Source organism: Aulonocara stuartgranti, assembly GCF_965226115.1.
Source record: "Aulonocara stuartgranti genome assembly, chromosome: 8".
Lineage (NCBI taxonomy): Eukaryota > Metazoa > Chordata > Actinopteri > Cichliformes > Cichlidae > Aulonocara > Aulonocara stuartgranti.
The window spans coordinates 25,369,714-25,392,556 of record NC_138959.1 but is presented as its reverse complement, the minus strand read 5'-3'; the positions used below and the strand labels follow the sequence as shown (position 1 = coordinate 25,392,556).

General features: G+C 39.7%; 1 protein-coding gene across 1 annotated transcript; it reads right to left on the bottom strand.

Moving 5' to 3' along the window:
* Positions 1-1,102: 1,102 nt before the first annotated feature.
* vstm4b (V-set and transmembrane domain containing 4b) lies at positions 1,103-21,985 on the bottom strand (the record flags this gene model as incomplete). The annotated part of the gene is made up of 8 exons (XM_082544041.1): positions 1,103-4,092; positions 4,599-4,663; positions 7,568-7,692; positions 7,809-7,842; positions 7,955-8,062; positions 8,302-8,355; positions 19,573-19,980; positions 21,814-21,985. The coding sequence occupies 8 exons, from the start codon at positions 21,983-21,985 to the stop codon at positions 3,967-3,969; spliced, it is 1,092 nt and encodes a 363-aa protein (XP_082400167.1). The 3' UTR covers positions 1,103-3,966.
* Positions 21,986-22,843: the final 858 nt, after the last annotated feature.

Genomic DNA, 22,843 nt, shown 5'->3' with positions numbered 1-22,843 from the left:
TGAACTGACTGTACTGGACACTGGATGTTGCTTACAGTTCAGAAGCTAAATCTTAAATTGTCCTTCCTGTGATTTCCACTTGCAGAAGTCTTTCATTACTCTTTTTTTCCCTTGCCTTAAGGCCAGTGTAGCTATGCATTACCCTTACCACACAGGATATGTTGGTTGTAGACTATGTTTACTATGTATTGTATTTCTATGGACGGACATGATGGCATGCTTGGGATAGAACGAGCACAGACACACGCAAAGGTTTCTGCTTTAACAATAGGTTTTGTTTGGCTGCTTGACTGGTGACATCAGTTGTTTCTGTTTTAGGAGGTGCCTGCAAACGCTGCTGGCCCGTCCTCAGACATGTTACAAACATCGAGTTGTCCCACAGCTCATATGTCCTATATATCTTCCTTGCCCCATAAATATACATTTTCTCTCGTGTCTTCATTGAAATTCCTCCTTGCCACTCTACACCTCCATCTCTTTACTTAAACAATTTAAAATTTATTTTCCTTACTTATTATATTTTATTGCCATTGGATCGGTTTCCTACGAGCCATGTACTGACCTGTCTTTTTGTCAACGCCTTGTGTTTGCTCTGTGGGTGAGATATTTTTATACGACCTCTGGGGTTCCGCTTGTCTCTCTCACGCAGCTTCTTTTTCTAAAATAATTTGGAGGCTGCAAGTAAACTAAAGCTAACATTTAAACCTCCCCCTCTCTCATCACAACTCTTTCACCACCACAAGAGTAGCTGACACCCAGTCCCTAACGGCTGTGCCCCTTTCACGTCTACTTTCAATGCTTGCATGGAGGCAAACGTGTGAGCTTTAATCATAACAAGATGCCTTGCTGCACTATGAATTTGTCTACCATTGAATAAATACAAATTTTGTCCTAATGTCGTCACTGAAATCACTTCAGTACCCTTGGGGGTACTAAAACAGGCATTGTGGTAGTGACCTCTCATGCTAAGGTTATGCTCACCTCCAAGAATTAGCAGTTCAGGTTCACCTGCAGGATGCATGTGCATTTGGTTAATTGTTGTGTCGTGATAACAAATAGCTGTCACTCACACCAAAGCAGTTAACACCCAGTTTATATTAGATTTCATTTCTATTTCACTTATTTTTATTCAATATACAGCTGAAATGTACAAAATGAACATGAGTAGAAAAGCTTGAATCTTGATAAATGCAGAGATCAGTGGTAAGCAGAGAGACAGAGGGAAAAGGGGAGAGCACAGAGGCACAATTCACACACATGGTTCTAGTTAGCAGACTCCTATTAAGGACAGTGTGGTCTGGAAGAAACTTTACATTTCACAGTCGAAGGGCATTTTTAAGACACTTCTACTCACCGCTGAAAGGTCACTTTCAGTCATTTCATTTATGCAGGGGAAATGCTCGCTGTGCCATTGAAGCGAACATTAGAGGGCAACGTCGGGAAAGTTGGAGCGCTAACAAAAGTAGAGGTCAGCAGTGGTTTACATAGTAAAGTAATATATAGCCAAGGGAAGAAAACATGTCCAGGTCTATAAGCACCAGCTTGCCTTAGGAATGTGTTGTAGGTCTGCAGTGGTAGGTGAGCTCTTTAGATTTGTTTTGAATTGGCACAGCAGCTCTGGTAAGTCAGCCCTAGGGTTGGCTGATGATATGTATTTCTAATGCTAATACCACATACATGTTCAGCGTTGTTTTTGAAGTGATTGCATTCACCGTGCTATCTCAAACTACTGGTTAAAAGCTGGTACAGCCAACCTTTGATGGCTGGAAATGGAGCAAAACGCCACTTTGAGATGAACTTCAGAGAAGCTTAAAAAGTGAGACTAGCAGTCTGAATGCAGAGAACTCTGATAGCAGACGTATTGGGGGAAGGGAGAGATCAGGTGCCTTTGTGTCTGGGTTTCAAGTTCACTGTTTAAAAAAGCTTTCCTTCGCTTTTCCATGCCTGAGTCCAAAGGATCATTAAATTGAAAAAAAAAAGAAGGTCTAAAACACTTTCACACTCAGATTCATGGAAAACGAGAAAGCAAGGAAACCTTAGTGTAGGTATGTGGGATCGTGGCCTAAGTGGCTTTTGGTTCTTATCTGAAACAGCAAATCACCTCAAGATTTAAAATCCGTGACTGGCGTTAATGTGAAACAGCCCAAACACAACTCTTAGTCTGACCCTGACCACAGATCAGGTGTCACAACTGCTGGCAGCCTTGTGAATTTACACTATGTGCCTGTGTAAGTCAGTGATGAGGGTGTTTAGCCTTCATGTAACTCCACCCTTGTATGTATATATAAATGAGTTCATGAGTCGCTAACAGCCTGCTAAGCCGATGTTGGCACCAGATGAAAAGAATTGTGTGATCTTAAGTGTTTGCCTGCGGGGGGAGGTCCGAGGGCTGATTACCAGTTTTGTGTCAACTCTTTGGGGCTGTGGTCAATATAAACTGCAGCTTGATACACAAAAACAGACTGAAGACAGATGCTGGGAAGCAGATAAAGCTGGGAACTCACTAGAAAGTAAATCACATTTGATAATGGTGGGCTTTGGGTTCACATTCATAACAACAGATGTCTTTAATTAACTTTTTCTCTCCTTTATAAATCCACTCACTTCAGAATGGGATTTCCAGCTATTCATTGTGGAAGGGAGTGCAGCTGGCCTAAGAAATATCAAAGGCTATCACTGGAGTCATTTTATTGTATGAAGCAAAGCATATAAAACAGGATTTCTTATTAAGATCAAGCCTTCATGTATTTCAGTTTATTCTAAATGACGCCGTTTTAATAAAGTGCATTAATGATTTCAAAGGAACACTTGGGGAAAGGCTTGGGTGAAAAAGACTGATGCTTTGCTCATGTTGTTACATTCAAAGCAGAGAAATTCTGGATTTGCACCCCACCTTGCTGACTACTGCTTTTGCGCCTTTGTCCACTGCCCTTCTACAAATGCATAACTATAAATCTGACTCAAGAGAAAACAATGGAGAAGCCAAGCCAGAATCTTAGGATGGTAAATGTAGCCCTAGCGCATGGCAACGCAAGCCAAAAGCGATGTAATTATTGTTAATGTGCTGACTGGACAGACGGGCTACGGAGAAGATGACTTTCTCTGGAAAATCATGAAAAACGTTGCCATTGTGTACGCACCAGAGGTTTCAGATTTCTTTGGACTGCATTTGAATTTGAAACCTGGTTTGGATCTCATATTTCAGAAACTGTATTTTTGAAAGTTTGTCTTTGCAGCTCAGGAGCTAAGTCACACTGAAAAGCAGAGAGCTAACAGGACCAGCCTGAAATACAACAACACGGGAGGAACAGGAAGTGCTCCTGTGCTCATTACTCTGCCGAAGGAGAAGACCAAAACCAGTTATTAAATACTGGGTGAAATACATGAATCACAAAAGCTGGCATAAAGTGTTTTGTTTAACTATTTGTTTCCAATGAATTCTGCAGTTAAGACGCAACGTTTGCTTGACATGAGCGTATCAACCTTGTTTGGCTTGAAACGACACTTCAAAAGTTATCTTTTTAAAGTCACAAACAGCAGCAGAGCAAACCTGACTGTCACTCGTCATGTCAGCTTCACAGCACCTTATTCACTCACTAACATGTAAAGTTTTGTCTCACATATCCAAGCCTCCATTTTCCCTTCCGATTGTCATGACAGACGAATCAGGTCTAAATCAGCACAGAAGTCTTCGATTGCGTTCCCAGGCTCGGCTACACAGGTTTCAATTGTGGGTACAAAAGAAAACAAGAAATAAGAAGTCCAGTAATAAAAAATAATCAGTTTGCACCGTGGTCTCACAAAAAGAAGTTATACAAAAGTTCATATAAAATCATATTTTGCCATAATTTTGAGACATTTTTTCCTTCACAAATCATTTAAATATAAAAAACAATACAGACTATAAATAGAAAGTACTTTTTTTTTTTACACAAGGCACAGGTACTAGTGGTGTATGTGTCTCTCTCATAGCTGCTGTTCTTCGAACAGTATCTGGGCGTACACTGTGCCACTACGTGATGCCTTGGTCTCTGGAATTGGCTTCACCAGATCCAGCTCTGCGTAGGTCAGGTTCTCCTCCACTATCCTCGGCTAGAGATCAAAGAGGACAGAGAAAAATAATGATGGAGGAGAGGAGAGAGCTAGTTAGCGGTTAGAAAAGGAAGGCTAGAAAAAAATTATAGAACTGCATGAATATATTACATTGCTAAAGATGCTGTAGGGTTTGGTAAATCACTGGTTTTGGTAACTTGGAGCATGCTGTGTGTAAACACCACCCTGCAGCAGTTCTGGGTTGAGGTAACCTAAAATTTAATTACCTCTTCAAGTATTTTATGACATTACCATACCAAGCTGCCACAGAGCCACTTCATGCCAACAGCAATAAAAGATTGGTTATGTGGCACAGTTTTTCTGGCACCTTTGCCCTTAGACATTCTGCTTAACTGTTCATTTAATTTCAAAGTTATATTTAAAAGTTTTTGTCTGCATTGTCTGGTTTTCCACTCTTTTTTCAGTTCAGTTCAGTCCTTGTACCTCACCTTAAACATGCAAAAAAGGACATTGCTAACTGATAATCAGGCATGAATGGTACTCACCAACACTACTTTTCTTGGTTGAGGTTTTAAAAGTTTCGGTTTGTGTGTTTTGTCTCCAATGGGAACTGCACAAGGGACAAGACAAGTTGTTAACTGAGCCAATAGAAGGTAGATACTGTTGTAACTGGGAATATTTGAAGGTCCCAGTTGCATTGCCATGCTTCCCTACAAAAAAGTTGGGATACAGAATGCAGGGATTTGCAAATAACTCAACCCCAATTCAAAATAGTACAAAGACAACCTAGGAACAAGAAATTTGTTTCAAACGGACAATATGTTTAGGCCTTCGGGGAGAACTGCATTAAAAACAAGGTCATTCTGTAACACATTACATGGATGCAGGAACACTTCTAAAAAACTTCATCATCTTCTGACCTAAAAAAAGATAAGAATCAGTTAACTTGTCAGCACAGTTCAGAGCCACTATCTGTATGGGGAGTGCATTTGTGTATTAGTGTATGGTTAATGGCCCCATTAATTCATTAATTTCTCTCTCCCCAACCAGTTGCGGCAGATGGCCCCCCCCCCACTGAATGAGTACAGATTTTGGAGAGAGATACTATACCATCGCTGAGACATTTTCATGGCAGACATTTTATATCACAGCAAGACAACCCTAAACTACGTTCATCTATCTTATAACAGTGTGGCAACATTGCTTGGTAATAAAAAAGCAGCAAAACCCACTGAAAGCATGTGGTGGAGTAGCTAACATAAAATTACGCAAAATTATTAAGGCACAAAAGACACAAAAGACACAAAAGGAACGCATTTCAGTTTTCAAAGTTACTATAATTTCTGTAATTTGCTGATAATTGTCCTAAAATGTTTCTAAACTAGGAATTCTGGTCATTCTAAAATCTTTTTTAAGACCTAGGCGGAGTGAAAATCCAGAATAACTTTTTTTTTTACCTATCATTGGAAAAATTATCCATAGAATTCCACTTGCTAATTAAGAAGTGAATTTGGTGTGACTCAGCATTGGTTTAAGAGTGGGAACATGTTCCCAGCTAATTTAAGGAAACCGCTCCATAACTAAGTGTATATGTGGAATGCCAGTGTATTTTCATATTTAGAAATCTATGAGAACAACATGAAGTCAGAGCAAACTTTTAAGTTGGGATTTTTCTTACAGTCATGTACAAAGAAACAATCTTCACACAACTCTGTACAGTCCTCTGAAAACATTATGCGCACCCCATGATTTAGCAGCTCGTGGAACCACCTTTAGCTGCGACAACTTGAAGTAATATTTTCTATATGACTTCATCAGTCTCTCGCTTTGATGTGGAGGAATGTTGATCCACTCTTCTTTAGAACGTGGTGACAGTTCATTAAGGTTTGCAGTCTTTTGTTTATGCACAGCTCTCTTAAGGTCCTGCCACAGCATTTACTGTGTGGAAGCCCGGTCTTTAACTGTACAATTACAATTCTTTTCGTTTTCAGCCGTTCTGTTGTATAACTCAATTTTGACAAGCTTTAGCTGTCAGGCAGATGACCTCCATTTGGCTCTAGAATACTGGTATATAGAGTTCATAGTCAACTCAACAAGTGAAAGCTGCTGTAAATAATTATTATAATATGATGTGTTAAATTTGTTTAGATCAGAGGAATAAGGTGTGTTTTAGTTTGGCTTAGCTGTAGGCCTGAGAGTGTGTGTAATTGTTTAGAGAGAAAGGAATTTATGGACACTGGGGGTCTGCCTGCCATAGAAGGAGACAGGAAGCTACAGTTGGGTGTTGCTGATGCTTGTACCTTTAATAAAACTCATAACTGTTATAAACTTAGAAGTAGGTTTGTAGGAGACTCTCCACCTTATCTGTAAATGTAAGACAACAAGAGGCCAATGGCCCAGTGGATGCAGAGTGGTGGTCTCAGTGTTTGTAATATGTTAATTCTGTTTTCTATGTTGTGTAGAGGAATTTGGTGTAGCTCGGGTGAGGAGATTACTTTTATGACCGACAGGAAGTCACGTACGCAGAGACACACACACAGTGCTTTGATTGTTATGACGCACCCACACCCACATGCACACTCACTCACGTGCACTCACATAGACACACGGGTACGCGCACACACAGGCACTCACGTGCTCGTGCATACACACAGAGACACAGAGTTTGCAGTACACCATGGGGGTTTTAGGATGGGGTCGCTTCTATAAAGCTGACTGTAACAAACAAAGGAGTGGAAGATTTGCAGAGGGACACTGGCCTTGCACGTCTCCCCTTCTTGAAGATGCATGCTTAAATGAAGATGAATAAAGGTTTTTGTGAAAATGACTACTGAGGTCCGGTGCCGTCTCTGGATGCCTTGAGGAATAAAAGAACCGGGGTGAAACTGATTTCGTAACACTGCCCAGACCCTGTAGTTACAAAACAAGTCATGACTCTTCCACCACCTTGCTTCACAGCTGGTATGTTTGGTTTTCTTTTGGCCAACATTTCCATATGGTTTAGTCTGTACAAAGGACATTGTTCCAGAAGTCTTATAGTTTGCTCACATGCAGCTTTGCAAACCTAACCTGTGCTCCCATGTTCATTTTAGAGAGAAGGCGCTTTCAGCTGGCAGCCCTTCCAAACTGTCAGAATTTTAACATTTAACATGCTCACAGAGGCTTGTAGAGACTAACATATAGATCTTGCATTTTTGGGAATTTGCTAGGATACTTGTTCCTGGGAATATTGTGATGTGTTACTAAAATGCCAGAATTTCTGCATTTCTAGACGTGGTCACAATTGCTGATCAGTTAATCAAATGTATTTAATGAGCAGAACGTGCCTGCTACCTATCTTCTTAATTCCTATGGGAGCACTAAGGGTCTACTTAGATTTTCACAACTATATGTTCTGCTATTGCAGAAATTATAATATAAATATAATATAAATATCTGTAAGACTAATTTTAAGTATTCACTCAAGTTTTCCAGCATGTTTTAGAAAACATTAAATCAGCAAACTTGTGATTACCTTTTGCCGGTATCTCTGGTGGTATCTCCTCTTGGTAGTCTCGGCTCCTTTTCTTCCTGTATCTCCTCTCCTTCTTTGGTAGAGCAGGAGACACACTGATCACACTGGTGACTGTTTCTCCTGAGCTGTAGTGGAATCACATTAGCAAAGGTTCAGTTTATGTGAGTAATAGTTGTTTTTTTTAATTATTATTACAATTTTGTAGATTTTTTTTAGAGATGGCTTGCTCTTAAACCTTTACCTGTTTTGCGGGCTTTTGACCAAGTGGTAATTGTCTGCAAAGACAATATCGGACTGTTATTTGAAAAAGATGAAATCATAGACAAAAAGAAGAAAACGGCAACGTCAGAAAGAGTTACAAGAAGACTAGACTTTAATGCTGCTGACCTTTTAGCCTCTTCTTCCTATGTATGTACTGGCAGGTCACTGTCACGGTGAACATGCACATGCACAGCAGACCCACTGAGCAGATCAGCACTGCACACAGGTACACATCTGAAAAACACAAACAGGCATGCACCAGTCCAACACTGCAGGAGCCTGTACTGTAACTTTAACTGTGCACAAAAATGTAAATGGAAGAAAAAATGAGAACATGTTTGGCCAAACTATTTCAAGGTACTGGAGTACATCCTTTGGGTTGGGCTATTTTTATCTACCAAGGACTATACAGTGCCAGTTCACCACACAAATGCAAACACACACATTCACAGACTAAAAATATCTGCACTTACCTTCAAACAAGCTCCACAGACTTTCTTTGGCCTTGGTGGCCGGTAGGACATGCACTACAGTGAAAATGAGAGAAAAGAAACACATGAAGTCCGTAGTCATCACTGTGGGTTCCCTGCTGCCTGATTACACACCGGCTCGAGTTTAAATAAAGCTAATTGCAGGAGGACAGGGAGTCTATTTTGGCCTCCTCCCTGCCTGATTTTGTCTCTGATTCACCGTCCACAGTTCAAAGACTAAACATCTTATTGAGTCAGACATTAGTGCAACAGTTATGCATCTTTGCAAACTTTCACCTCACACTCAGACATAATCCAACGTTAAGAAAAGGGCAACCTCTGCACACTTTGGCTAAACACGTCGCCTCAGGCTTGTTTCTTCTCTTACATGGGTTGTTAAGTTTCTCGTCTCCAGACAAAACATCACAATTGACCCAAGTAGCACCGGGCTTTGTGTGGCCAGCATACGTCATTGTATAAAAAGCTTTGAGTGCTCAGGTAGAGTAGAAAATTACTATATCAGAACAAGTCCATTTAACATTGAACATATTTCTAGTGAGTATTTCCTGAACTTGATGATGGATCATGAAATAAAATGAAATGCATTGATCTATTCCGAAATTAGCATTTATCAGTAACCAGTATTATATCATTAGCGCAGTATTTAGCTTTTAGTTCCAGATTGGTGAATATAAATGTTAAAAAAGTATCTTTTTGTGAGTTCTTTGCAACACTCCATCCAATCAACTGGAAGCTTTTAGAAATTGTTGTTGCTGTGAGTAGCTTACATAAAGCAGCTGAACAAGTGAATTTAATGTCTGTTGACTTGACTAAGTTGATTGATTAGCTAGTAGGCTAATTAACATTAGCTCCATGAGCTAGAAACTTGGTCTCTGGGCCTTCCCAACTTAGCTCATTAAATTAAATAGTGCCAAGTATGTTTGATTTTATGTATGTGAATGTATGTGTAAACATACACACGTACAAAACATATATAGTAGGGGAGACCGGGGATAGTTGTAACATTTTTGACATTTCTGTCTGTAAATTGGAGCTCTTTTAAGGTAGTGGATTCAAAACGTAATGCAAAGTATTTACATGTCTCTGCTATTAAATAGTGCAGCTATTTTCTCTGCAGCACAATTACCCATTGCATGGTGTGGTCTCAAACACAAAGAGTGAAATGTTACAATTAACCCCATAGTCTGGGTTAGTTGTAACATATCCTGGGGTAAAATGTAACACAATGAAATAAGGGTACTAACAAAATATTAACATGTAATCTTTGTTTATTCAACACATGAATGCACTTACATCCATTAATGTAGCTACGTGTGTGTGTGTGACAGAATGCAGAAATCTAGCTTTTGAACATATTCCAACCCCCCAAAAAAGACAAATTATGGAATTTTCTGCAACTGAATATTTCATTAATTTTGGTTGGTCTTCCTTGAGTTTGGCCTCATTGGCTCAGTGGGCATTATAACCTACAACTCTTGCACCAATTTTGAACATAACAATGAAGCTGAAAAAATGTAGTTGTTCACCAGCATCGCAATTCCATTACTTTTTATCATGGCTTACCTTGGTGTGGTTTGCAAAGTGCTTCAGAAAGATGAGGAAATCTGTTTCTTGCACCCATCCTGATTTATTTCCACTACCAGTACTTCCTACTGGTCCATCTCTGACACAGAGGTCTGCATAATGTATGTGTGGGAACACAAACAGTGGAGGAATTGTGTTGCCAACAGCATTAACCGCATATACAAATGCGACCAGTGAACCTCTCTCTGCTGATGTCGTTGCCTTGTTTAATATAAGTTAAAGTAATAGTGTGGTAAGTTGTAACATCTGCATTATTGTTACAACTAACCCAGACTGTTGCTGTTACAACTGACCCAGACTCCTGTAGCCATGAACTAGCTAACATTACAGCCAACGGCTAAAACATTAGCACTAAAGACTTACACAGAAGATATCCCCATAGACATACAAATAACATAATTTAAGTTTGATGAGTTTAACTGCAAAGCAGATAATGCTATTAGAAATTGAAATAAAGTAGAAAAACTTACTTTTTGGCATACAAATTACTTTTTTTCGTGTTAAATTGTCTGTGTTTGACAAAATGTGCTGATTTTTCACATGTGATAGCAGAACTGAATTGGGCATGCACAGGATGAGTCACATCATTTGAAACTTAGCCCTGATTGGAGAAATTGAAAGTGTTACAACTGACCCACGTTACAACTATCCCCGGTCTCCCCTATTCTTGTACAGTATGGGGTTTACTCTTAATCTGTGTAAGTTGATGTAGCTACTGCGTCCATTCGTTCGTGAAATCCTTTATGACGTTTCCTGTTACTGGGTTGGTGATTTGAAGCAAGATGTGAAAAGTAAGGTGAAGATCTGAGTCTGAAACCAAATATTAATTGGCTTGTCGATCACAAGTCAATAGATGATAACTATATCCTGGACATTCTTTTCTGAAAATAAGGATGACTAATTTTTTCAAAATTAACTTAATGTTTTATTCCTTATTAAGTAACTGAGCCCATAAATTAACAAGAAAAGTGCTTGATAAACTCATCTTTGAGGGACATGTTTTGTAATAGATTTCTATAGGACAGGAAGTCCTTTTGAAGTCACAGGTATCGCCCCCTAGTGGCTATTTGAAAGGACACATCTTTAAGGCAGTTCCATCTTGGCTTTCATTTTCAAACCCGGAAGTTACGTCCATATTTGTTTTTACTGTCAGAAAATGTTACACCACCAAAAATTAAAAATAACCATGAATGGAGAATGAATGCATGTGTAATTTGAATCCAAGACGTGCTGTATGTGTCCAAGATGACAGAGAAAACATGTTTCCAATGCTCCACATGAAATTTCATCCCACACACTCACTCATTTCTCCTCCCCATCTCACCACAGGAGTCTTAACACTGCTGTACTTTTGCTGGGCTGGTGGCAGGAAGCTTGTGAAGTGACACCCACCAGTGCATCTTGAAATACTCTAAACCACCAGCAGCTGAGGACAGGCAGGCTCTCCACAGGCTTTCCCACAGGCACACTGGGTAACTGACAAATAAGCAAGTATGGAAATAAGCATACCTCAGATAATCCAGAAGCTAAAATATCTATATGCAATGTTTTCAGAATTTTTAAAATTTTATTTCTTCAGATTTTGGCTTCAGAAAATTCATAAATATTGGAAGAAGCAGCTGTGTGAGACAAAAAATGCACACAATCACAAATTTCACAATTAGAAGATGTCAAGTATGACAGAGTAGTAAGAAGTTTACAAGAAAGTCTGAAGTCAGAGAAAAGAGTTTCTGCAAATGCCACATGGTTTAAGATCTGAATTTCTCTAACATGATACCTTTACAGAATGTAAAACTGCAGATGGCACAAATGTTTAAATGCACAAACCAGCCACGCTAGATCCTTCCCAGTCTGCAGTAAGCTGAACTGTGCTTTTCATGCCCTGTGTAGTCATTGAAGAGTTTGGACTGAAGCAGTGGTCCTCAGACTGTTTGTACCTTTGTATTTAGTCACCATCTGTGAACCCACTAATCCTAGACTGACCGTATGTGACCTACATTCTGCTGTTTGGAAACACAGCCGTTGAACTTTAAAAAAAGAAGAAGATTGGATAACTATTGGATTATAACTGTCAGAATCTAAACCTGTGATGAAAATAATAATATCAGACTCACTCTTCTGTCCAACTTCCTTTGACAGTTTCCACTGTTGACCATAGATATATTCATTCTGATACCTCGCGGGCTACTTTTAATGCATGAACACCGATATTAATATACAGCAGTCCCTCGTTTATCGTGGGAGTTACGTTCCAAAAATAACCCGCGACAGGTGAAATCCGTGAAGTAGCCACTTTATTTTTTACAATTATTATAGATGTTTTAAGGCTGTTGTTGTGATTTGGCGCTGTATAAATGAAATTGGATTGAACTGATTGGAGATTAACTCCTAAAGCAATCATCAAATGACCTGTTTGAGCTGCTAATGACCAAAATAATTACAATGAGACCTTCAGTGCTTAATTGTATATCTCTTCCACACCAGTTTCACCTGGTGACAACAAACAACCTCCCACAAATACTCACCAATTGGTCGTGACCAGTGGTCACCAGGGTGTTTCTGACTAGTTTTTAGGCCTGTGTGACTGGAGGTTAGCAATCAGTTCCACAGTTACTGCCAGTAATGTACACTGTACAGTTTGCCTCCTATGTAATATGCCATATTTTATATGGTAACACTAACACTAAAATTTAATTTTCCCTACTATCACCTTTGCTCATGACGAGCATAAAGTAGCATTAGTAAATAATGATAAATAAAACCAAAAGTCTTTGAGATCCAACAACAGCAAAAACGCTTATGAGCCAAAACAGCGTCTCACAGTGAGCTGCTAATTTTCTCAGTCAGATATTTAAAGCAGCCAAAATAAATGGCAGCTGATTTAATATAAATGCAAGCCCTGCCTTCATTGTAAATTATTCACAGGCTCAGTCTTGATAACATCTCTGACATTTATGTGGGTTTTTGTTTTTGCCTCAAGTTCGGTGTAGCTCTGTCAGTGCAGATGCACATGCTGGAATAATCAGAAACTGGATAAATCTAGAGTGCTGTATGCCATAAAACTGCCTTTTATCCTCATATTGAGAATGTCTTCATCCTAGTGCAACTTTTGAAAGGCTCCATCACGCTACAGTGGAAACATTCATCACTCTCCTTTTTTCGTCTCTCAGAGGCTCGGCGTTGTCTTCGGCTGCCAACTGTCTTTCAGAGTTGTGGCTCTTTTTGTGCACCAACAAACCCAACACTGTAAACATCAATACACAGACGTAGACCAGACTGAATAATGATCCTCTGTGACTAAATCCATCACAGAGGATAATTTACTGTATTATAAATGACCAGAGATGAATGTAAGTACACAGCCACATTGTGTGTCTAAACAAAGGTTTGAAAAATGCTTTGAATAATAAACCCTTTAACTTCCTGTTGTCTCTATGAATCTTTTCTTCTAAGAGTCAGTCTGTACACTTGTTCACTGTGTCCCCATGTCCCCTTTATGGACACAAACATAGACATACTTTGTTGGCTTCTTAGTCATATGTCCCCTCATAGAAAGAGCTATAAAAAGATGTTTATGGTTCTAATTTTCATTTTATTTTTCCTTCGTTCCGACTAAACCCATACCACATCCGTGTGCCATGTACCTCTAGTTAGCTCATATGGCCCATATGTTTTACAAAAATACCTAAGAGTACACTTAGTTAATGCCAAGACGAGACCGTGCCCACGTTCTACACTGCCCTAAGTTTTTCTACAAAACCCTGCAGCCTCTCTGGGTGTATTCTTTTTAGCAGTATTAAGCAGAGTAATCGGGATTTTGTTTGTGTGAGATTGTGGAAACACCTGGTCACCTGATGCTATCCCAGCATAAGAATTCCATGAAATTTGATGAAATAGAAGTAATGGTGAGACTTTACTGAAATGTAATACACGATAAAAGCAGTGGGATTATTCTTCCTAAAAAGGAGAGTTTTTGTTTTTTATGTCAAGTCCACCACACCAGCAGCATTATGAAGCACTGCAGGCAGCCATCAAACTAATGGAATATTTTCTGAGTTTGCCAACGATTCTGAAGTGTGCCAGAGAGGAAAAATGGAGGAAGAAAGACTTTAATAAGTACATGAGTAAGTAGCAGCACCAGGAATCTACAAGTCTGATTAGCAAATTGTGACGAATGTGTAAATAAAACAACTTTTTTTGCTTGAAAGGGCTCCATTCACAGACATATCAAAGCTTGTTAGATGTCACTGGCTAGATGCGAAGAATAGCGCTCCAGAATAGATGAAGTATAACAAAGACAAAAGTCTACATAAGGAAGTTGAATGGACAGCAGAGGCATGAAGAGCCAAGAAGGCAAGCGTTTGTGTTGCATGTGCCTCTGGTTTCTGACTTTCAGTCACTTTTAGGTTTGCTATAAGCAACAGAACTATTAAGATTAATGTTTAGCAAAACATTTTTTCAGAACATTGTTGTTTGCCTTATTACATTACTGTTATAGAGCAATCTTCACCTTTGAGCAGGAAACGTTTCCATTTTATTGGTTCTGATTTATTGACAGCAGTGAGATAAACAGATCGAATCTGAGTACAGTCTATTGTGTCTGTTAAAAAAGAATTCTATCGAACTGCCCTGTATGCTGAAAAGTTTATGCTACTGGGTTTCCAGTGTCTTAAATGCCAAGAGTCTCTGGTCATATGTAACAAGTAAGGCGAGAGTCCACCCTAATGTAACAAAGTGGAGGCAAATGCATGTCGAGAAAACTGCCCAATGCTCATAAAAATTGCAAAAACTCATGGTCTACATCTCAGTCTCTATGGGCCTCAGTTAGTATGTTAAACATGACAGTTTATGACAGCGTGCTTAGAAAAAAGCTGAACAAGTATGGCTTGTTTTGAAAAGGATGCCAGGAGAAACCCTGTTCTCTCTAAAAAGAACAGGACAGCACAGCTTAGCTTTACAAAGCTACACCTGAACAAACCGCAAAACTTATGGAACAATTAACTGTGGATAGATGAGACCAAAGTGGAGATGTCTGTCCATAAGGGACAGCACCACGTTTTGTGCAAGCCAAACACAGCATATCAGAACAGCCACCTCATACAAACTATCAAGCACAATGATGGACGGGTAATGATTTGGGTTTTTTCTTTTTCAGCCACAGGACTTCGGCACCCTGCAGTCTCTGAGTCGATTATGAAGTTTTATGTATGCCAAAGCACTCTAGAGTTAATTGTGAGGCTGTGTTTCCAAAGCCAAAACTGGGTCATTGAACAGGGCAATGATCTCAAGCACAGGATCAAATCCTCACAGGAAGTGATGCACAGCTAGGTGGTGGTGAGAGATCATAGAAGGTAAATGACAATCCATGTCTTCAGATGACTATGGATGTAATAACCATTGATGATTGAAAGGGGGCAGAATTCAAGATAAACTTTTCTCTACTGCCAGATGAGTATGTGAAGTGACTACCAATGACACTGAAGAAAACCGGGTCATAAATACATTAGACGGTTACTTTAGCAACCGGAGCGACCAGCCGTCAGCTTCAAAAGCGAAGTGCAAAGAGTTCCAGTGTTCACACTGCTTAAGAAAGAAAAAATAACACATTTTACTGAACTGAAGTCATTTCTAGAGGAAGAGTGGTCGAAATAATAAATTTATACTAACTTTACATTCCAGTATAAAAGGCCTTTAGGTGACTGCTGTGTTTTGGCACTAATAAAAAAAAAACTTCATTTAAATCGAGTCTCATAGAAAATGGTCACTTATCACAGTTACTGCTGCTAAAGGTGCTTCTACAAGCTGTTGAATCATGAGGTGTACTTGCCATGTCCTAATTGCAGTATTGAAAAATGACACAGTAAGCTTCTTTATTATTATCATCACTCAAACCATGATGGAATGGAGCTTCCTTGGATGAAAATAGCTCCCCACATCCTCAACCACAAAAGGTTAAGAGCCCAACACGAGCCTGCTGCCCACTCGACTGTCATTGTAAATGAATATTCAAGCTCTACCTTCCTGAGCACAGCTATCTCTTGTTCCATTTCTGCTGAGTCTCTCTGGGCTTCCTGTCTGTTCTACTTTAGGGAGGGAAACTCAATCTCAAGGCCAGTGTCAACAGCTCTCAATAGGGACTCCGTGTCTGCTTCGCCCCAGACTTGGCCACAAAAGTCACAGCCTGTAGGAATGCATTCATGGAAAATGCGGTGATCAAAATGTGAGGAGGAAGACACCGTATGGTTATAAATTTAAAATGGAACTGTATTCGGATTGTTGCGAGGATAAAACACTCTGACTCAACTGATTATTTCAATAAACTATTATTTTCGGAATGATAATTTCAAGTGCTTTCTGTAGCCATTAGCATTAGTGACACTATTAATGAATACTCTTGCACTCTGAATGTGTATTGTCCACTTTTATCAGACCATGAAGAGTGGACGAGTGTCGACTTGCTAGTGCAGCCTGTAATCTTTTCCCAAACTCTCTTGAACTGTGAATCATAGCTTAGCGACCATAACAAAGCACGAGAGGTCACTCAAGCACTGAATTTCTCCACATGACGAAGCAATGTCCAAAATGTGGTCTGTGGTTTTAGCAGGTTTTTCAAGCAAAAGTGTGTTTACCCTCGCTTACATAGGATACAAATATTAGCAAACTCGGCTAACTAGGTACTGTTTGCAATACTATAACATCCAAGTGTTATTTTAGATGGTAAAGATTACAGGTCATATTACAAAAACAAGTTTATTTTTCTTTATGTCCTTCTTCCCTTCTTCTCTTTGTCACGTCTTTTTTCTTCTTGCCAAGAAAATGTGTTTGGCACAACAGTGCATTTAGATCATGATTCTGCTTGCTAGCACTACCAGACAGGTAAAAGTTTAAAAAAGGTTTTAGGTACATACAGTATATTTTTACATCCTTTGTAGACATAACAGTCTGATCTACCATATTTCTAGAACTAACTCACTGAAACTGATGAAACACGAGTCATTTAGAAACATCAGCGATAACATTTTTATCTTCTAGATGAAACGGTAGCATTAGCTCAATTATTAGCTTCCTTTTCAACAACCAAAACCACGATAACTGATCACAAATCTGAAGCCTGATTTTCTCTACCTGTGCTTGCGATTGAGGTCATATCTAACCCCTTCTACTAAGATCTTATTATTAGACTTTTATGTATGCTACACTTATTATTTACAGTATATTGCTATATTTAGCTTATAGATGTCGCAGGTGAGACAAGAACAAATAAGAGATCAACAGAAACTGCTGAACGGTTTCTGCAAATCTGGCACAAATTAAAAGCAGGGAAGAAAAACTCCTTTTAAAGATGCTTCTGGTTTTTATGAAAGCGAGTGGATTTCTGAGCAGTATCTGGTACCACTGAATGTGTCATCCATTCCATTATGTGAACGTCTCATGTGGTAGCAGTGGAAACCTCACTACTTTCTTGCTGCTCTGTCTCCACGATCATTTAGTCAGTCACAGCCGCAACTTGTTGAGACGGAGGATCGGATCCTTTAATCGGCAGGCTTCTTCACTAACCAATGACATTCCCCCTCCCAAATCTAAAGCAGGATTATGTTTTTGCTCACTAAACCCACTTCAGCAGCCTCTTCAGCCTGATGCATTACATCATCCAGCTATGGTCACACACTACTGCTACTGTTGACACATAATGACCCCTTTAGGTCAAATAGCTATCACAGTTGACATTAACTTGAGTCTCTTAAAGTCTGTAAGTTTATGAATGTCACCAATTTACTTTAAGCCCTTAGTTGGAGGCTTTTGTGACCCCTTCAATTTTCTGCCAGATGCAGTCCAAGGTAGTGACAGTGTTTTGCTGCTGCCAGTGGATTATCTTTGTAGACAAACCTACAACAGCTTAAACATTTTTTTTAGATGAACTATTAACAAACCTGCATTTCTCATTGCTTGTGTTGTGGTTGTAGAGATAGCTGTCAAGCCTCCACCCTCCACTATCAGATTTGAAGACTTTCTAAGAGAAACTGTGCCGTGATGCTGCAAGCCACATACATTCCCAAATGTTTTAGGACAATTTCCACATCCTCCAAAATTTAAAGATCATTTATTTTTCCATCAAATACATTCGACATACTGTAATTTTGCTAATCCTTTATTCCTTAAACATAAGGGGCACTGTGTGTGCCCACTAAAATGGATGGATGTACAAAGTGGGCATTCAATTTCAAACTCTGGATTCACAAATGGTTGCAGAGGAGTCTTTGTGAAAGCATATGCGAAACTGGTTTAACATGCACACGTGTTGAAGTCTACAACTTTTCAAGGATGTAGACTGTAAATGCAGCAATATGCTTTTGTGAACATCACCTAGTGTTTTCAAGTGTAACCATTTCATCTGAAGTTGATTTGGATCTTCAGTGTGGCAGTTTTAACAGGCCACCCAATGTGAAGTTCCAGCCCAGAGTTACACAGTTTCTTAACAAACCACTAACTGAGGAACGACTCAGACGCCTGTGTCTCTGCCTGCTAATGAGTTGCTTGGACCATTTTCTGAATCATTTGAAGTTTATGAATCGCAACTAAATACTAGCTGTTAGCAGTGTCTAATGATAAGTTACTATATTCAGTATAGGACTACCCACTTTTTGCTTCCAAAATTGCATCTGTCTGTCCTATGTATTTATTATGATTATTTCAGGTAACAGTCCCGGGTCTTCTTTCTCATATTTTTAGTGTAATCATGCGGCACATGTTTTAAGTTGGTGAAAGGTCTAGAACACAAACCCAGACTCAGTGTCCGGATAGTTCTACAGTGAAGACATGCTGTTACAATAGCTGCAGTGTGCAGTTCAGTATTGTCTCACTGAAATATGCAAGACCCTCTCTTAAAAGGATGTGATCTAGATGGGAGCATACGTTGCTGTAAAAGCTGGATATTTCAGCACTCATGCTGCCTTTCCAGATATCCAAGAAGCCAGTTCTATAGGCACGTACATCCTTATCAGAGATGCAGGCTCTCCTCTTTGGAATTTTAAACTTTGATTAATCTGACCACAGAACACTCTTCATGTTCAGAAACAGTGATTTCTGCACGTCCGTGGAGTGATTTGCTTGACAGAATCATGTCTGTTTTTAATGCATTGATGCCTGAGGTCTCGAAGACCACAAGCTTCTAATATTGATTTTCAGCCTTGTCACTTGTGCACAGAGATGGATGTTCTCCAGCTTCTGGGTCTTTTGATCATAGTATGTACTGTAGCTCATGAGATATTTAAAGTCTTTGGAATTTGCAGATACATTTGTCAGCTATACACTGATGAACCTGTTCCCATCTTTACTTCTGAGAAACTAAGATGCACTTTTCATACTCAGTAATATTACTGACCTGTTCCCAGTTAAACTTTTTAGCTGCAAAATATCCACTGTTGAAAGTTATTGTTATCCATATGACCTAAAACTGGGTGTTACCATTGGGAACCATAGTTTGGATTGGAGCATCCCTTTGATTAAATCTATAAGCACCACTCTCACATTTACAAAGGTCCATATGTATTGACTCAGTCAATGGATCTGATTCTAATATGGTGGTTTGTAAATCACTTATAAATTATCAAATCTCAAACAGTAACTATAACTACAGGGAAGTTCAAAGATAGCAAACCAAGCCCTCACCTCTGAGCTCAGTAGCAGCAGTGTAGTTGGATGAAGCTTTCCAGCGAGCCTGATGCTTTTTAAACTCCTGCACCCGGCACATGTAGAGCCCCCGGTCCCCCTCAGACACGTTCAAGATAACCAGCTCAAAGATCTTCCCCTGTTTCACCACTGTCAGCTTCATCTTTGGCCATGGGAAACTTTTTGTGTAGTTGCCATAGAAACGCTCCTTCCTCATATTGACACGGGCGATGAGGAGTTCGTCTTCTGGTTGATCCGTGCCCGCCGGTAGAAAGGTCCATTTAACCACAGGTAACGCTGTGTTGCGACGTCGCTGGGAAACAACACAAGTAAGTGTGATATTTTCTCCCTCCTGGGCCACCGTGAAGGGAGAAGGGGTGATGGTGGCGTTGATGGCCAAACACAGATCTGTAGAAACGAGTAAGAATTACAGCATATATTATTTGGACTGTTGGATGCCATTGGCTGCAGGTTGTTTAACAAAAACAATTGTGGCTTCTGTAAAATAATTCAGAATTTAAGTGATTAAGATTAAGTTAACGAACATGGTGCAGAATTCAAGTCTTTGCAGAGATTAGTTGTTCTAATGTAAACTTGCTTACTTATGAACACGTTCAAAAAGCCACCTTTAAAGTAAACATTTCAACTTGCACCAATGCATCTGTAATCTTTTAGTAGCAGTATTTCTTTAATGTGCTGTAATATAAAACATCACTTCATGGAATTACGTGCAATTTACAACATTTTAAAACTTTTTTTTGCTGTTTTTTTCTCTGTTAAGCCACTCAGCACTGACCCATGAATCATTCGAGCATAAAGGAGGCACCTGAGCCACTGTTGTTTTTATGTGTAACACCTAAGTAAGTTTAGGCCCCTTGGTACCCATAGCAACATAATTTGTTCCCATTTCTTTAGCTAAACCTTTGAAAAATGCAAGAAAACACAGTTTGACAGGCAAAAACGTAAATATTTTTTGCACCAATAAGGTGATTCCCAAAGAGCAACACGAGTGTGATATTTAAAAACCTGCCCTATATTGGCATGGAAGAGTGTTCTCAAAAAAATTTAGGGAAACTGGAGGAGAAAAGAAGAAGTGTCAAGCTTAGCAATGATCTGAAGCAGATGAACGGTGGTTCAACGGTGGCTGTGAATGTTATTAATTTGGACCCAGAACTGACTAATAACGTGAATCTATTGTGAACAACTTTTAAAATGAGACGCTCAAAGTCACTGCATCGCATCAAAAGATCATAAAAGTGCTCTGAAAAAAGTTTTAGTTTTGGGGGGTCAAAGCTGTACCGTTCACAAAAAGTGTAAAAAGTGTCCATATTGTATCAAATGTAAGTGTGGGCAGCCTAGTGTTATTCATCAGTAGAAGAATACATCAGTGCATAGTTGGCTTGAATTTAGCTTTTGATAGTAAATGCACTGAGAAAGAACAGCCATGAGCATCACAAATCAGAGCTAAATATCTACACACTCCACGGTGAGTTTGTGAGTTTGTTGTTGCTCAGCAGCTTTCTTCCCTCTCAAGCTGACAGCAGTGTTGTTTTTGGCAGCTGTGATGACATACGTGGGATGATGGTTGAGGAACAAACTTTACTGCTGCGCGTGTTGTATGGCATTATATATGACACTTCTGCTTTTGTCAACTTTGGGCACATTTCACAATCCCCATTTTCCACGACACGCAAGCGTTTTACTGTCAAACAAGTCGCATGCTTTGAGCGCAGTGCATAATTACAATCAGGGCTTTCCCCCCAGTTTTGTCTTTTATTTGGTCTTGAGTGACAGAACAAAACAAGGAAAATATAGCTTAGAGACTGTAAAGTGCTGCTGCTGTGATGAGTTACTTAAATCGCCTGAAAAGAATGTGAAGGTGAAACTGTAAAGTCTGTTTTACTTTCAAACACACACACAAGGAAAACCACCAATTTTCACTCTGGAATTCCCTCCAATCTGTGCAAAGATATGCTGCGTTGATAAACTGTGTATTCTATTGATAACACACTCTCTAATCACACAAAGCTGCAGAAACTGGACAAAGACATGCAGTGCTGAGTTTGAGTCCACAAACCTTCTGAGATAAACGGGAATATTTTTCACCACCTATTTATCCATCACTCTAAAATCTTTCCCGATTTTGAGATGTTTTCGTCTAAGTTTCTCTGAAAAACAGTGGAAAGCATTTTGTCTCCACCACATCCACTTTGACATGAAGCAAAGTAAACTTTTTCCTACCTGCAAACAGAACTCGGGTCAGGAAAGCCAAGACCACAGAGGAGATCTTCATTTTCCACAACTGCAACCTCCATAAACTCTCAGTTAAATGCATGTGAAGAAAAGAAGCCCCAGGTTTCCTCCTCCTCTTCTTCTCCTGCGCCTCCGCCTCTCCAGCTGAGGCGTGTAACATGACACACTGGACTCTCTGTTTCTAGTCAGAACCTCCCCTAATCCCTCCCACTTATGTCACACTCAGTGGGACCACATTTGGCAGGCTCACATGAGCACATTTGCACATATAGAAACAAGCAGGTGAGCATATGTGTGTGTGTGTGCGTGGGTGCATGTGCATGCACCATCTCTGGTTCTGGTAGGAGGACTGGGAAATGTAATTTCCTGTGCAGGAAGGAGGGTGGGGAGGGGAGTGTTGTTTAGGTTGACGCTGAGCAAATCACACTTCCAGCTGTGGAGGACAGTAGCCACAGACCTCAATCAGGGCTTTTATTTTAGAACACACACACACACACACACATGTGCTGACACAGAAGAAGGAGGGGGAGGGTTGGTTGCAGACTCTGTGTGCGGGAATCTTTGCATTAATTAAATTTTTCCTAAAGCGCTTCACTGGGGCAGTAGTTCGTCCTGCTTTCACAAAGATCCCCAGACACTCGTGTTTAATATTGTGTCTTTGCAGGTCTGTGTGTGTTCATATCTCGAAATTCTGTAATTTTGTGCTGGTAACAAGATCGCCTATGAATTTTTGTACATCAGTCTTTCTGCTTGTTTGGACTGTTGGAACACTTTGCCGGCTTTTATCAAACCTCAGAAAGCAGCGCTAGGATGATCTGGGACATTTCTGATTTGTAGATAAAGGACTGAGGCCTCTTTAAATGCTCCTGGTCTGGCGACAGTTTGACCAGCCTGGATGTTCCTCTGACAAAGACGTCCCCACTTTGCGAAAGCTCTAGAAGCTCCTGGAGTCAAAATGTTGGCCAGTCACAGAATATGCAGTAAAATAAACAAGTACACACATATAAATAATCTAAAG